General features: G+C 38.9%; 1 protein-coding gene across 4 annotated transcripts in view; it reads left to right on the top strand.

The window, feature by feature from the left end:
* Nucleotides 1-17169, top strand: part of ASPN (asporin) — a 433787-nt gene that overhangs the window by 380375 nt on the left and 36243 nt on the right. For all 4 annotated transcript variants that reach the window (XM_044077412.1, XM_044077411.1, XM_044077409.1 and 1 more), the window contains exon 6: nucleotides 4981-5074. In XM_044077412.1, coding sequence (XP_043933347.1) covers nucleotides 4981-5074 — 94 coding nt within the window. The remainder of the gene's footprint in view (nucleotides 1-4980; nucleotides 5075-17169) is intronic.

The following is a 17169-nucleotide window of genomic DNA, read 5'->3' as shown; positions in this document are numbered from 1 at the left end:
TCGTGTATGATTCGGCAGAAGGTGAAGTTTTAGTTGTGTGTTAAATAAGTTTGCATTCAGAATGGATATCAGTGGTATTGGGAGGTGGCTCCATAGTTTAGATACAGTATTTAAATCTAGAATTACACCTGCAGTGTTAAATGGTTTGTTTATAGAGATTAGTGATTTTTCTCTAGAAAGTAACATTCTATTGGGACAGTAATGCTCTATTAAGTTGCTAAGAGCTGTGTAATTCTCAGCCTTATAGAGAAGTCTGTATATTGTGTTTAGTTGTGGGAGATCTAGGTGATGTGGTAGTTCTAACCAGTTTAATTCTCTGACAGCTAAACAATGGTTTATTTTACTACAACACTGTTCAAGTCTGGACAGGTGTGAGACTTGAAGGTTAGTGAAGATTGGGCCAGCATAGAGGACAGGTGTCAGTAAGAAGGTAGAGGCTATATGTCTTCCGGCTATGCCAGTATGGTAAGTATTTACTCTGTATAATGTAGCTAGTCTATTATGATTTTTTTTAACAATGTGCACTACATGGTGGATGAATTTCAACTGCTCTTCTATGATTGAACCCAGTAGTTTTGCATGGTTTACTTGTTCTATTATGGTGTAGTTGGCAGAGAGTATAAATGAACACTGTTGTTTTGGTAGAAATGTCTTTTGGGGTAAAGAGCCAGTAATTTAGTTTTTTTTTTTTTTTTGGGAGGGGTTAGTAGTAGTTGTGAATTATTTAGTCATGCTTTATTCAATAAGATGGATTGTTGTGTACATTCTTGGAGCTCAGAGGAAGAGAGAGAGCAAATAAGGGTAGAATTATCATTGTATTAAACTATGGTAGCATTTGTTTGAAGCAGTGTAGAGGTCACCGATAAATATTTTGAAAAGTATGAGGCCTAGTGTAGATCCTTTTGGGATACCAACAGCTACAGGCAAGAAAGTGGAGAAATTATTTTTCCATTCCACTGGTTGTGGTCTGTTTGAGAGGTAGCTATGCAACCATCGCATTAAAGAATTGGTGAGCCCTTGGGATGACAGGTTTTGCAAGAGTTACTTAAGGGAGACTGTATCAAAAGTTTTCAATAAGTCTAGGAAGATGGTGGAGACTAGGCTTTCGGCATTTCTATGGGTGTTGACAATACTTACAAAATTCGGCAACGTAGCACTTGTGGTGTGATGAGGAAGGAAGCTGTGGTGGAGTAAAGAGAGAAGCTAGTGATCTATTAGATAATTAAGAAGTTATGTTCATAGGTTCATAGGATGATACTAGGCTACTTGCCCGGAGGCCCTTATAAGCCTAGCCAAGAATTTTGCCCATATTCCCTCAAAATCAACACCTGTTTCCACTGCCAGCAGGGAGACAGGTGGGATCCCAGGGATATATTTTCTGTTTTCCATCCAGTTGTCCAGGTTCCTCTTAAAGAAGGCTAGGAGATACTCTGCTTGACATGGAGAGGGAGACTTTTCTACAGATGGGGGAGTCTGTGGGACAAAAATCTATCCCTCCAACAAGTTCTATTAATGTCACAGACAAGGTTAAGGCCTTGCATGCAGGTTGCATGAGTGGAGTTTGACTTAAGGATATGCAGCAACTCCATCAAGGTTGGGTATGAGATGGCCTTGTATGCCAAACACAGGTCACAGGTCACCTCTGAGCAGTCTGTATGAGACTGAGTAGAGGGACAGGACTTTTAGCCTATCTGTACAGGAAAGGAGTTTGAGACCCTGGATTATTCTAAGTCAGGAATCTATGTGGTCTATCCAGCTGCTGCATGTGCTTGGCAAGGTACATGCCGAAGGGGGCATTGTACTTGAGAATGGGTCTGATAAGGGAGGAGTACATGGATGTTATGATCTTTTTGTTTTTGGATGAAATACCCTTACTTATGAGGTGGGCCATGTAGAAAGCCTTCCGTACAATGGAGGCAATGTGGTGGTCAAAAGTCAGGTTGCTATCAACCTGGGTGCCCAAGTCCCTCACAAATGACTGCATGCTTAGTATGTCGTTATTAATGTGATAATTAGTGGGGATGCCATTTTCCCCAAAAGGGATAATGATGCATTTCTTGGCATTCAGTTTGAGGCCATACTTCTGGCACCAGTCACTAGTTTGGGTAAGGCCCTCTTGGAGGATGTTCACATCACTAGGTGGACAAAAGCCAGGTTGTTATCAACCTGGGTGCCCAAGTCCTTCACAAATGATTGCATGCTTAGTATGCTGTTATTAATGTGATAATAAGTGGGGATGCCATTTTCCCCAAAGGGGATAATGATACATTTCTTGACATTCAGTTTGAGGCCACACTTCTGGCACCAGTCACTAGTTTGGGTCATACTTCTGGCACCAGTCACTAGTTTGGGTAAGGCCCTCTTGGAAGATGTTCACATCACTAGGGGAATTTAAGACAGCGCCCAGCTTGCAGTCATCTGCGAACTTGGTCAGCCACAGACCACTGGTTTTGGCTTGCACCTCAGAAGAGTATATCCCAAACAGTAGAGTCCCCAAGAATGATCCTTGGGGTACACCGCTTGTTATGGTCTTCTACTAGAGGTGACTTCCCCTATTTTGACTGAGTGGGTTTCTATCAGTGAGCCACTTAGCTACCCCATCTAGTAACATACGGGTTGATGCCTAGCTGGGAGAGTTTATCTATTCTCCCTAAGTGGGGAATAGTGTCGAAGGCTTTGGCTCTGTCAAGGTAGGTGGTTTGCACAGTCTTCCCCTCGTCCATGGCTTTGTTGACTGCTTCAAATAAGTCGACTGAGTGTATGAATACATTTTTCTAACATTTTTGATAGGTGCAATAAGATGGCAATTGGCCTATAGTTTGAACGATCTGTATTGATTCTACCCATGTGTAGTAGAATAATAAAAGGCTTTTTCCATAGCAAGGGGACTTCATTTTCAGATATGTATTGATTTGTGAGAAATGAAATTAGATGTGCAATAGCATATTTTAAGACATTCGCTAGGTAGGCTGTCGGGCAGCTGTAGAAGGCTATAAATGTTTTTGAGGTATTTTTTGATGGTATCTGTGGGAACTGGTTGGAAGAAGTGTTGAACAAGGTTATTTGACTGAGTTGGGACAACTAGAGCTTGATTAGTCACCTAGTTGGTTAATTACTGTACTCTGTATAAAGTGGGTATTAAACTGGTTAGTTATGGTATCATTTTGTTTCTGTTTGGTGTTGGCTGTGTAGCTTGTCCTGGATTTAACAGTTTACTGATGGAGACCCAGAACAGTTTTGGATTATTAATCTGTATGTTTTGACTAGTTGAATAATAGGCTTTATTAATCTTTGGTGACTTGTCTATGTGCTAGTAAAGTGGGAGCCTTCTTATTTTTTTCTGTTCAGACCACCCATGCTTTGTCCATCTGTTTCATGATTTGCTCAGTTGCTAAGGATAGCCATGGGTCAGGGTTGGCGGCTTTGGCTCTTTTTAGTCTGAGAGGGGCTAGAGTGTATAGAACACACAGGAAGATTTTATTAAACTTAGAGAAGCATCATCTATGGGGAGAGTCTTTAGTGACTCCCAGTCAAGAAGATGCATTAGTAAAAGTGTCTTCTTAAAAAGTAGTACATTTTCTTACCAGGCTGTAATAATGTGTTTTGGGGCTGATGCTTTGGCTTATATTGGTAAGTGATCACTTAAGCAGTCTAACAGAATTCTGTGGGATGACATTTTATTTGGAGATGATGTTAGGATCCAGATGAGGGTTGATTACCTGGCTGTGGATTTGTTATATGTAGTTGGTGTGGTTATAATATGGATGAACTTGTACAGATGTATACTAAAAAAAGTAATGTCTTTCTGCTTTTCCTGGTTAGGGGTTGCCACAGCGGAACTCCGATCAGCTAATGATTGGCAGTGGATTTTTACGGTGCCAAGTTGCCAGCCCGACGCCCAACCTTCAAGGAAGGCACACCCATTCACGCACACACCTACCTGCATGTCTTTATACGTCACTCGACCATGGGGAGGACATGCAGACTCCACACAGAAGGCGTTACAATTGAGAATCGAATGGGAGAACCTCTTGCTGTGAGGCGACAATGCTAACCGCTACACAACCGCAGCCTTTTGGATTTTCAGATTGCATGGTTAACCAGTCTACATTAACATTACCCATTAGTATGGTGTCATAAGGGATTTTAGAGTAGTCCCAGCATAGAAGACCTTCAAGTGTTTAAGCATTGTTACCTAGGATATGTATATACCCATGACTATGATTGTCGTGTGAGTGTTTAGCACAGTTATTAGGATTTTCGAGTCACAGAACGTTGACACGGTGTGAAAGAAAAAAAGAGATATCTAGTCTGTTTCAGGTAGAAAACAGCACTGCCATCAGTTTTTTTTCTTGGCTCTATCTAATCTGATAATGTTACAGACTGGCAGGGCAATTTCATCATTTTTTGATTGCTGGAGTTGCCACGTTTCTATGGCAAATAAGATGAGCAGTGTACTTCTATTGATGTATGCACTTCAGAGAGCCTGTTATAAATTTGTTGCAAGTTGGTATGGCATATATGAAAAGCCATACAAATACACACACACACACACACACACACACACACACACATATATATATATATATATATATATATATATATATATATATCGAGAGAGAGATTCAAAGATAAATAGTAAATATTAAGAGGAGCCTGGATTAAACAGCTAAGCTTCTAATCAATATATGCTATCCCAGTATTCTCTGAGAGTGTTTCAGCTGGTAAATGTGTATCTACATCATAGCAGGCTGTACTATAAGAAATATAGCAGTTAGAAAAAACATAGTCGGGCAATTTCATATTGAACTTATTCGCAATGTACATTTGAGTTCTTCTTAGCTAACGAACTAGAACAAGAGCTAACGAGATCTGATTAAATGCAATCTGGTCCAATTATTCAGCCATGGCTATAGACAGACTTCATAAAGAACCACAAACCATGCACATGTATAACTAATTTTCTTCCTTTCTTACAAGAGCTGCCAAATACCCTACTGGAGCTTCACCTTGATCACAACAAGATAGAAAATGTTGAACTTGAAGATTTCATGCGCTACAAGGGACTTTACAGGTATTAAGGATTTACTGCCTAAGTTGCTATTTTCTTAACATATTTTTTTCTGTCCATTCATAAAACATAAAATACATGCATTAATTTTGCTCTCTCCTGTTTCTGCCCACATACCATGTAACACCCTTCAGAACATGATTTTCTCTGGTAATTTTCTGATTAATGAATAGTCACTGCTCAACAGTGTAGGAGTGAACTTGATTATCTGTATCAGGCTGGTGCTAGAGTAGCTGACATGGGACAGGAGTAATGAGGCGAAGCCTACTTACCTCTCACTGAAAGCAGGATGAGGATGTACATAAATGTGCTTTGTATACCACACTTCCACAATCACATAGAAGTGCTTCCTTAAGGGAGGATAGTGACTTCTTATGGGCTACATCAAGTATGGAAGTGAGCAATATAGTTCTGCTAAGGCCCACTGTACAATAAATCAGGCAAGTGCAGTGAGAACCAATCAGAGCTTACCATGCAACCCAAGAGTGTGCGTGTCTTACATGACTGACAACAAAAAGGGATGTACTATCATATGCAACAGAAGCATGATTGACAGACATGTAGGTTTCTAGATTATATCACAAATGCATTATAATAACTGATAGATAAGCAAATGAACCTTCAGTTTTTGATTCTGAACAAAGGACTTGTAGAAGGCCTTGTTTAAATTTGATACAGTTTTTTTACAAATTTGCATGTATTACTGTATTTGCACTGTAACAAAGTAGTGGGATAACTTTGTAGAGTGCTGGGCATTATACTTACTGACATGCACTTATTTTGCATGTAAACAAATGTGTTCATCTTAGTTTATATACACTTAACTAAAATGTGTTTAATAATGGGTATAACAATCTTTTTCAAGTCAGGTGATAAATCAGCTTTAAATGAGAAAAAATGAGAATAGCCTTTAACATAAGATACTACTATGGTAAAGGCACAGTGACAAAAACTACATGTCCACTGCTATGGGCTCACTACATTCGACTGGGATTGGGTGGGTTTGAAAATAGAGCTTATAGGTGGCCTGCATTGGTACTGCTCCACTGATTTCAGTACGTAACAAACACATTTTGTTTTGTGTGGTCACTCAGCAGGTTCGTCTTTCATTGTGTTAAGCATCACAGAATGCATGCATGCACTCAAGTTTTGGCTGCTCTTTCGAAAAACAAACTCAAGAACTGCATTTAAAACAGCTCAGCAACATTTTTTTTTCTTTTAAGTAACTGGAGCTAGAATGAGTTTGAAGCTTTTTTGTAGAAAATTATTGCTAGTTGTTCCACACTGTCATTTCCTCCTGCTAGTGATTGATTTGTTTGGCAATTCTTTCCAGGTTAACAATGTCCAATGCTTTTAAGGCACTGCTGACTGATGTTCTTGAAGCTGAATTTCTTACTTTTTTTTTTTTTTTTTTTTTTTACTAGTAAAGCTAATATTTTTCTGTATATAAAGACTAAATTGTTGGATATGTATTTGAAGTACATTGTGTATTAGGAATGTGCATGTCTAAACAAAACTAAAAACTTGTCAATCTTTCCATTCAGGTTAAGAACAATTCACCTTTGTCTGAAGGAGGGAGAGCACCGGGTTTTTTTCCCAAAATAACTAGCTACCAGCTAAATAGTAGTTAGATGCTCTGGTTGCTGCTGCTGTTCTTCATTTCCAACATAGCAAAGCTACATCCATAAAACTCAAAATGTTGAAGGGCAACTGATTGTCCAAAACTGGTCTATCAACTTTTCTTTGGGAGAAAAAGGACAGAAGTAGTTGATTTGGTAGTGGGGCAAGCTCCACGTGCACCCCCACACCCCTTGCTAAATATACGCATATATTTATACAGCACACATAAACACCAACTTTGTACTACAGTGGGGAAAAAGCAAATTCCCTGATCTGCACTTTACTGCAAATGAAAAAGCCAGTATGTTCAAACAAGCTGATTTTTAATCAGGTATATCCGGTATTTTCCCTTTTGATAAATCAACTTTTAAATGAAAAGCAAGTAACCCAGCATAGCATAAAAAATTACAACATATTTTTGTGCTAGATGCACTACTATTTATACAGTCTTAGCATTTTATTTGTCATGGCCTTTATTTCCACTGTCTTTGCAGTGGATGCCTTGAATTCTACTACATTACCTGATAAATATTAATGAGCTCCCTGCCAGGTGTGTAATGAAAATTCATTAAGTAATTTGTTACATCAGCTCAACTAAGGATGTGGGGGGAGTTTGCTACTGCACATCTGGGGGGGGGCACAACAACATATTTTGCAGGGGAGACAATAGTGCTCACGGAAAATAATTATTGACTGTAAACCAGGTAGAAGAGGAGCAAGTTTATCCCTGCAATTAGATGATGTCAAAAGGTAGGTATGAAATTCAATTTGCTATATCAAGCTCCCTTCAGAATATTTTTTCTGAAGAAGCACATTCTTGGATGCAAAACAGGCAATGAAAGAAATAAAGTTTACTCAGCAAAGATTGAGCCAGCAAACTGAAGAGGATTCTGCTTCTCTTTCCTTTGACAATGGCATAGCTCAGAGAATTTGACAGTAAAATTTCTTCCAATATTCCATAGGAAAATAAATGAGCTACAGAAAAAAGCGCATGAGCTTACGAGAAAAAAATGGAACACCCTGGAATTGAACCAGCGACTGGTGTTGAGTGATCAAGACAATGAGTAAGGGCAGCAAAAATTTATAAGTAGGAAATAAACATATAAACTTTAAAGTGACATTTCTATAAGATGCAGTTTGGTCATGAGAACTATGCTTCTTTGAAAAGTGTGTGTGTGTGTGTGTGTGTGTGTGGGGGGGGGGGGTATAAAGTAAAAAAATAAAAGGTATGAAGTCACCATAACTATGCATCTGTGTTGTCCATTTTCATTCTTCCTCAATGAATGGGTCTCAGATCTGAATGAGACATTTTTCTCTAGATTTTAGGATCTGACTCTTGATCTCCTTCCTTTACCCATAATGCTTCTGACCACTGCATTACCTCATGTTGAGTTTGCTGCTACCATACTATCTTTGAAATATAAAACATAATTATAATGCTGTATAAAAAGTGAAACAACAGAATAGGGGCTCAAACAGTATCTGTGGTTCCTAACAAAAATCATCACGTCACTACCAAAGACATGGATAGGGGGAAGGTGGTGGAAGTAGAGGAAGAATGAAAATGGACAACACAGATACATAGTCATGGTGACTACATAACTTTTATATCTGAGATTGTCATTTTGATTTATTCTTCAATGAATGAGACAGAGTTCCCAACTACAGTAATCTTGGATGGACCTCATGGAAGGATGTTAAGAGAACCACAAAACTGAATGCAGCCCTGTTTCTGGAGATGATATCTAACTTGTAATAAGCAATAAAAGTGTGAGCATTAGACCAACTGGCAGCTGCACAAACATCATCAATGGAAGCTCTGGCCCAAAAAGCAGCTGACATAGCCAATGACCTATGTCTTGGCAAAGTTAAACCTCTCAAAGAGTAAACATTAGAAATATAATACGTTATCCACTTGGCTAGTGAAGTTTTTGATACTAGTTTTCCCAATTTGTTATTGGAAAATGAAACAAACAACTGATCAGTTTTTCTAAATTATTTTGTCCTATGAAGATCGAAACAAAGTTGCCTATGTACATCTAAAAGGTGAAGAAGTATGTAGTCTCCTTTATTGTCAAATTTAGGAAAGAAAACTGGTAAGCTGATGACTTGACTGACTTTTATGTCTGAGGCAACTTTGGGTAAAAAGGAAGGATTAGTATGTAAGATAACCTTGTATTTATGGAAAATCAAATAAGGAGGTTTTGAAGGGAGTGCTTGGAGTTCAGAGATTTACCTCAGAGAAGTTACAGCCCCAACAAAGACTGTTTTCCAAGAAAGAAATTTGAGAATGTCCTTAGCTGAGGGCTCAAAGGGTGATTGTACTAAGCTCTGTAATACAACAGTAAGCTCCCAAAGCGGAGTAGGATCCTTTATCACAGGTTTAAGTAAAAAGATAGCTTTATGAAATGCCTTACATAACTTGAATGAAGCTAAAGGGGAAGCATTATCTCCAATGTGGAAATTAGAGATGGCTGCCAACTGAACTTTGATGGTGGAGAAACTCGCACCACCTTGAAAAATAGAGGCAAGGAAATCTAAAACAGCAGGGATTGGGAGCAGTGAAAGGATCCAACTCTCCCTGCTGAGCCCAAAAAGAAAACATTTTCCATTTACTTTTATAATTTTTTCTTCTAGAGGACTTCTGAGATGACAATAAAATTTGTTGAACAGGAGAGGAAAGCCTGGAATGTCTAGCCATCATTGGAACGGAAAAAAACATGCAGTCAACATGAGGCCTGCAATGTCCAGAAAGGCATCCCGGATGGATGCGAAAGGAGGTCTGTACTGGGGTCCAGTGTCCAAGGAGGCCATAGTAAATGAGACCACATGAAAGGGGAATCACTCTTACTGAGGCCAAAAGGGGGGCAATGACGATTACCTTGCTCTTCAACAGGAGTGCTTTCTGAAGGAATTTGGGGATTAGAGACAGGGAAGGATAAGCATAAAAAAGACCGGAGGGCCAAACATGGACTAGAACATCTCAGTGGCTGTCCCTGATGGGGAATTAGGGCAAAGAACCTGCTGCATTTGCTGTTGAGAGGAGAGGTGAAAAGATCACATCAAGGTTGACCTGATTCATGGAAGATCATGTTTGCCACTGATTGAGGGACCACTCATGAGGCATCAAGATTGTTCTGCTGAGCTTGTCTGCTAGAACACTGGATTTTCCTGGTGTGTGTGTTGCTACAAGAAAGCAGTTTGAGGAGATCATCCACTGCCAAACATTCACTGCTTCTTGCCAAAGGGGGTAAGATCTGGTTCTCCCTTGTTTGTTGATTTACCAAACTACTGACATACTGTCCATTTGGACAGCAATTGTCCCTAGAGGAAGAGAGTTGTGAAAGTCCTGCAATGTCATCTCTAAGACATTTATATGCAAGTTGGTCTCTGCTGGGTACCACATGCCTTGAACAGTCCATCCCAAGAATGCCCCCCCCCCCCATAGGAGGTTCTGTGGTCAACGTGGCATTTGGGGGAGGAAGAATAAAAGGATGCACTTGACAAATCTTGTCAGCTTGAATCCACCACAGAACGGAGTCCATGCAAACCCAAGATAATTTTATAGGATGTTGCAAAGGCTGTCAAAGACAGGACTGTTGTACTGCCAAAGTCCACTGGAGGATTTATGTATGAAGACAAGCATCGATCTTAGGCCTTTGAGAATCAGTTTTGCTGGGGGAAAGATGTGAGAAAGAGCCTGTCTGACATATAATCACAAGGCAAGAATTCTTGTTAGTGGTAAGAGAGTGAGACAACTGACTATATCTAGATGAGCCTCTATAGACTCTAAGACTTGAACTGGTTGAAGATGGGACTTTGAAAGATCGATGGTGATTCCCAGAGATTGGGATAATTGGAGTAAGTAATCCCTGACTTTTTCTAGGAGATGTCTGGTTGATATGGCGAGGAGCCAATCATCTAAATAAAGAAACATCCTGAATCCATGCAGTCTTCGAAGGGCTACTACCACTGCTGTGCATTTGGTAAACATCCTATGGGCTGTAGTGAGACTGACAGGCAGGGCTCTGAATTAATAATGGCTGGTTCCCAGTCAGAAGCATAAGTATCTTCGAGAGTGTCTGTTCATTTTGATGTGACAGTACACATACTGAAGATCTACAGAGTACATCCAGTCGTCCTCCTGTAACAGAGGCAGAATGAGCTGAACTATGACAATCTGGAACTTGGGAGTTTTTTTTACAAACTGGTTCAGGTAACGGAGATTCAGGATAGGTCTAAGGTACCCTGTTTTCTTTGGCACCTCTTTGGTTTGGTGGAACCTCTTGGATGACACTTTTGTCTAGCAATTTAGAATTTTCAGAGCTGCTAACTCCTACCGATGGGTGAAACATCGGGGAGAAGCTTTCTTTTCATTGAGGGAACTTGCAAAAAGGGAATGAAATATCCTCTGGATATGATTCTTTGCAATTCATACTACCGACCTTTGTAAGAGAGACAGCCAGCCACACAATGCATGCAAATAAGACATTTAATAAAATAAAAAAATCCTTTAAAAGATTAAGTGCTTTTGTCAGGATATAACTTAAGACTTCATCAGAATCTAATGAAAACCATTATGCCTCAGTTTAAAATACCCTCGCTAAAAGTCACACGCTCTACAATCACCAATAATTTGTTCTCACATTAAAAAAAATTCACCTTAAAGTTTTGAAACACTATTTTCAACTCATAATACATCAATTAAAACATTTCATCAAAAAATGCTTATACTTCAACTCTTATTCTTGCATGGGTACAGTGTGATTACATAAGCATGTTGTATCACTTAAACCAAGTATGACCATAGCCTTAAAATGCTTGCGATTAACAGGCTTTTATTAAGACCAGGGAAAGTATAAGCATTTAGTCTGATCTGCTAAATTAGTTCTTTAAACTCAATTAAATCAACCTAAGGAACCCCTCAAGGATCTTTTTTTCCACTGTGTCCACCCCAAAAAATACTGTGTGTAAGAAACTTGGAAATATGCTTAAATAAGACATTATTCTTGTTCTTAAATCATGAATATGTTCATATATACGATTGTTGAACCTTCACTAAGTTTTTCCCACATAAAAAACAACTGCATTCCTGGCACTGGGCAATGTAAACCATGCCCATGGAACTACAAGTACAGTGAAAATTAGTTTTTACTAACATTTTGTTAACCTCAGTTATATCATTCTCCAATTCATATTTGTATTGGGAACAAAAAACACATTGGAAGGTACTTGTTTTTTTGTTAGTGTAATTCATTAAGCACCCTCCCCTTGTCTCCAAATAACTTTTGATAGACTTTCCGTTTTTAAGACAATATGGTGCTCACTACAGAGAAGAAAGAGAACAAAAGTAGATTTGTGATAATAACAGGGTTTTGATGGGGAAAGAGGATTACATTGGCATGTATTTATTTACTTTCCACTTAAAACAACTATTAAGGAGTTTAAGAGAATTATGGGAAAGGTAATCATCTTCCAGCAGGCAATTTTATTCATGGGTGGGGACTGGAAACTCATACCCAACAGAGATTTATCAGGGAACATAGAAGGAAAAATATAACAAAACAGGGTACATTTCTGAAAATATGTAAGATTATTTGTAAAGGAAGATGTGAAAATTACTAGCAAGAACCCAGACAGAATTTACATAATACTTTATAAGACAAAATAACTGAGCTTGACTAGAGAGAAAATGAGTTATTTTACTTAGCATAACAATATATCCTTTCATTCATGCCTGTGCAATACAACACATGGGTCCACAGAACAGCTTCTTGGATCAGATCTAGCAACATCAGTGCTCCAGCTTTGAGCCTCTTCAAATTTCTTTTTTTTCAGAATGCATCTGTCCCTGAAACTACCTCAGATCTCAAGTCCCGCTTTTGTGAATGGATGCAGATCTGGGCAGCCAACTGCTCTACCTCAATTTCTAAATTTTTTCAGATAGATTGCTGTCTGTACTAAAGTTAGGAGTTTGTATGAATTCTATGTGTGGCAGTGTAGCCTTTAAGGCCGTATTTCATTATTTTTCAAGCTTTCAATCATCTCCAGCTACTTGCAAGCCCCTCGTGTTAGGGCATTTTCCTGCCTTGGAGGTTATAGTGTGTGTTGTTGTTGCAGTTACATATATACAAAAAAAGAAACAGAAACAGAAGATATAGCATTAGAAAATTTAATGCTGCTAAACCTTTTTTTTTTTTTTTTTTTTGCACATATAGCTTAGGTAAAATACAGCAGTTACATAGTTCCTTAAGAGTTTAGAGTGCCTTCAGTACTTCATTCCTGTGTGGTAAAGTTTTGTGTGTTGTTTAAGAAATGTGTCCTGCGTGGTCATAAGATCCCACCACAGGATCTATACAACCAATGGGTTTACTTAGGGATCTCGGATCTCACAGTAGACTCTGAGATATGCAAGGGGTTTAATAGCTGAGTAAAACAAGCTTACAGCAATCAGTAGTCACACTCCGGTAACTGCCAAGCAATAAAAAGTTAAAAACGATCTGGCTGCACAGAATCCAAGTCACAAAGTGTAAAGCGCTTTTCGTTAGGAAACACTTCTCCTAACTTCTTCAGACAATAGTGCTCAGAAAGAAAAACAAGTTTAAGTACGACCTAGTGACTCATACTTGTTAATACAATTAAGCCAATTAAGCAGTCACATAATTTAAAGGTGTAATCCTAAAATACTGAAGTCGAACAGTTTGTTTTTTGTTGTCATTAGGTAAAATGAGTGCCTTAGTTTTACAAAAAAACAAAGTTCTGTTGTCTTATAACAGAATATATAGTAAATTAAATAGTATTAATTAGAATCGTAGTTAGTTCACTTTACTTATAACTAATGTTCAGGGACCCGTGGAAGTAGTCATCTTTTCATAAAAAACTGTGTTGTGTAATGTTTCTTTTAACCTATAAAAGGTGGGTGTAACTTAGCAATTGCACCCTCCCTCGGGCTAATGTTCGACTTCAGTATTTTAGGATTACACCTTTAAATTATGTGACTGTGCTTAATTGTATTAACAAGTATGAGTCACTAGGATAGTACTTAAACTTGTTTTTTCTTTCTGAGCACTATTGTCTGAAGAAGTTAGGAGAAGTGTTTCCTGGTTTGTCCCAGGGATTACTCCAGTGTCACTATTAGACAGAGGCACAGTAAACTAAACCTTAAAAAGGGCACAGTATACTCAAATCAGGGGGTGGCGTAAGCCATACAGAATCGGGCTAGGCTTATAATTGCTCCAGGGCAGATAGCCTAGTATGAACCTATGAACCTATTATTTAACCATCCAACAAAAATAGTGTGTGCACAGCTACTATCTCTTTAGTTTTAGCACACATAGAAGTCATTTCATTCAAGCCCGGTGGAAAGCATGCATTGAGTCTAAGCTGCCACAAAAGTTCCAATTTCTCCAACATAAGTGTAGACGCCTCTCCTCTACTATTCATCTCAATTGAGTCGATGGCCTTAAATTTGAAACTGCGGTTAGGGTTTTCAATGCAGTGTCTAGCTAGTGGGCTCTCCATTTTCCTTTTGTTAATGTAATAAACATGTTCGTAAATCTTCTCCTTAAAGTTACGGTCAGTCTTGCCTACGTAAAAACTAGGGCAGCACTGACATAATGCTACATAGACTAAGGCTTTGGAGTTACAGTTAAACTTCTTCAGGAAATAGTCTCACCCCTAATAATGAATTTTGACCCTGTAGCAATGTGTCGACACTGGTTACATGCCTCACATTTAAATGTCCCTGGGGTGCCTCTAAAAGTGCTGTTACTACTTTCAGTAAGTTTTTTTTGGTTCCTTCCTTTTTTCCAGGTGACCAGCGGTTTGTCTCCCAACTTTCCTTGTATATCCCTATCGGATAGTAACAACTGCCAGTTTTTGCCCAGTATTGTGATCAGGGCTTCATAATCTAAAGAGAATGTAGTCATGAATCTCAAACAATTTTGTTCCCTTTGTGGTCCAGTACTATTCCTAACTACGGGGTTACTCAGTTCTATCTCTACTGAGACGGTTTCAAAAGTGTGAGCTGCTGTCCATTCTTGGGAGAGGATGGGTCTGAAGTGGCCAGAGGCCCTTTTACTACTCACTTCCTTCATAAGGTCAGCAATCAACTTAATGGGATACCCCCTCTTGAGGAACATGGACTTCAAGAGTTCACATTCCTTAAAGAAGTGGTCATCCTCCGTAGTCATCCTGGCCACTCGTACCAGTTGGCCCTTCACTAAACTCCTCTTCTGGTGCAGCAGGTGAAAACTAGTGCAATGTAAGAATGAGTTGGAGTAAGTACTCTTTCAGAAAATCCTTGCTAGATATTTTTTCTGGATAGTTCAACATCCAAGAAGCTCATAGAATCTATGTGGAAGTTACTAGTAAACCTGAGAAAGGTGGTGGACCTATTAAACTGCTCCAGAATTTCAGCAGCTAGTTCAACACCCCCTTTAATAATCATAAAAATGTTGTCTAAAAAGCAGGTGTAATAATAAATACACTCATTCAGTCCAGGGTTATCAAAAATGTTGTCTTTTTCCCATTTGGCCATGACTAAATTGGCGAAACTAGCTCCACAAGGGGAGCCCATAGCTACACCAATCTGTTGTCTGAAAAATTATTTTTCAAAGGTAATATAGTTACTACACAGTGTTATACCTAACAATTCCTCCACCAATCTCAGTTCTGAATGTTCTGCCCCTTTAAATCTCATATGGTCGATAACCCATTCTGTTCCCAAGGTTTGTGGGATCACCGTGTATAGATTGCAAACATCCACTGTTAAAAAACAAAAGTGTTCATTATAAGCTAAAGAGTTAATACTCATCATAAATGCCCAAGAGTCTTTGCAAATCTGAGGTTCCAGGGCCACAAATCTCTTCAGAATGTCATCTATCACCTTAGCACAAGAATAGGTGATTGATTGTCGAGCGTCCACTAAGGGGCGCATAGGTGGATCTCCTTGATTCTTGTAGATTTTAGGTATTATAAAAAGTACAGGTAGTTTAGGTGATAGTACTGACAAGTAGTTAAACATGTCAAGGTCGATGAGTTGAGTCAATGAACATATCATTCGGGAACATTCTGATACGGTTGTATGCTATGTTCAATTCGTTCAGGCTCACTTTAATATATGTGTTACTTTCAAGTATCTTCCCCATTCTTTCCTTGTAGTCCATTTTGTGCATAATGACCAGTCAACCCCCTTTGTCAGGTTTCATTAGGCGGACTGGTAAAAGTCTAAAGTTGCTTAGAGCTTCTCTTTCGTTCTTGTTCAGTTACTACCCTCGACGAAGAAATTAAAAAGGATTTTGACTTCCAAAGATACCATTTTGAATATAACAGGACTTTTACCAGTATTAATAACTTACTGTCAAAAACTAGGGACACTAAAATCAGGAAAATTAACAGAGACCGGAGGGACTATGCAAACGGAACAGCTTACCCAGACCCACCCCCATCACAAATATGGAATGCCCCTAGAGGTTTTAATACCACAAAGGGTACATCTGATAATAGTAAAAGCAATCAAAATGAGGGTTTACCAGGGTCTAGAAACCGAGGGGCACTAAATGAGAACGAAGCCCACCAAAACTACTTCACAGACCAGGACAACAATTCTCAGATGGCGGGCGTGAGTTCAAATAATGTTCCATAAAACACCATGAACGATCGGGGGCAGGGGGCGAACAAATCTACCCCCAAGCAACAGAGGAAATACAATACAAGGAGGAACAACAACAGGAACAAGAGGTGACCTTTCACCAAAGGGTCAGTTCAATCAACCCCTCTTGTAAAGTTGTAATGAATAAAAGCAGAGATTTCAAAATTTACAACTTTACCGAATACACTATCGACCCTCTATTAGTTGAAATTTTTGCAAAAGGACTTACATTCATTCTAACTCATGCTACTGATTTAGGGTCCTTATTACTGGACTTCAAACTTTACACTAGAAAACTCTATTTACAATTAATGTTGGGTAACGGGAACTACAATGGGAATCCAAACCTGCGTATTTCTAGTACATTTAATCCGCCTTTAAACCCGTCCATTTTACTATTTGAAAGAATGTGCGAAATGGACTTTAGGGCTTTTATTAACCGTCAACACAAGTCTTAATTAAGGACCAACTTGAACAAGAACGAAAGAGAAGCTCTAAGCAACTTTAGACTTTTACTAGTCCGCCTAATGAAACCTGACAAAGGGGGTGGACTGGTCATTATGCACAAACTGGACTACAAGGAAAGAATGGGGAAGAAACTTGAAAGTAACGCATATATTAAAGTGAGCCTGAACGAATTGAACATAGCATACAACCGCATCAGAATGTTCCTGAATGATATGTTCATTGACTCACTCATCGACCTTGATATGTTTAACTATTTGTCAGTACTATCACCTAGACTACCTGTACTTTTTGTAATACCTAAAATCCACAAGAATCAAGGAGATCCACCTATGCGCCCCTTAGTGGACGCTCGACAATC

Source organism: Protopterus annectens, chromosome 7.part0, assembly GCF_019279795.1.
Source record: "Protopterus annectens isolate FY-2018-M chromosome 7.part0, PAN1.0, whole genome shotgun sequence".
Taxonomy (NCBI): Eukaryota; Metazoa; Chordata; order Ceratodontiformes; family Protopteridae; genus Protopterus; species Protopterus annectens.
Note: the sequence above shows the minus strand (reverse complement) of the source record. Positions and strands in the feature narration are given on the sequence as shown.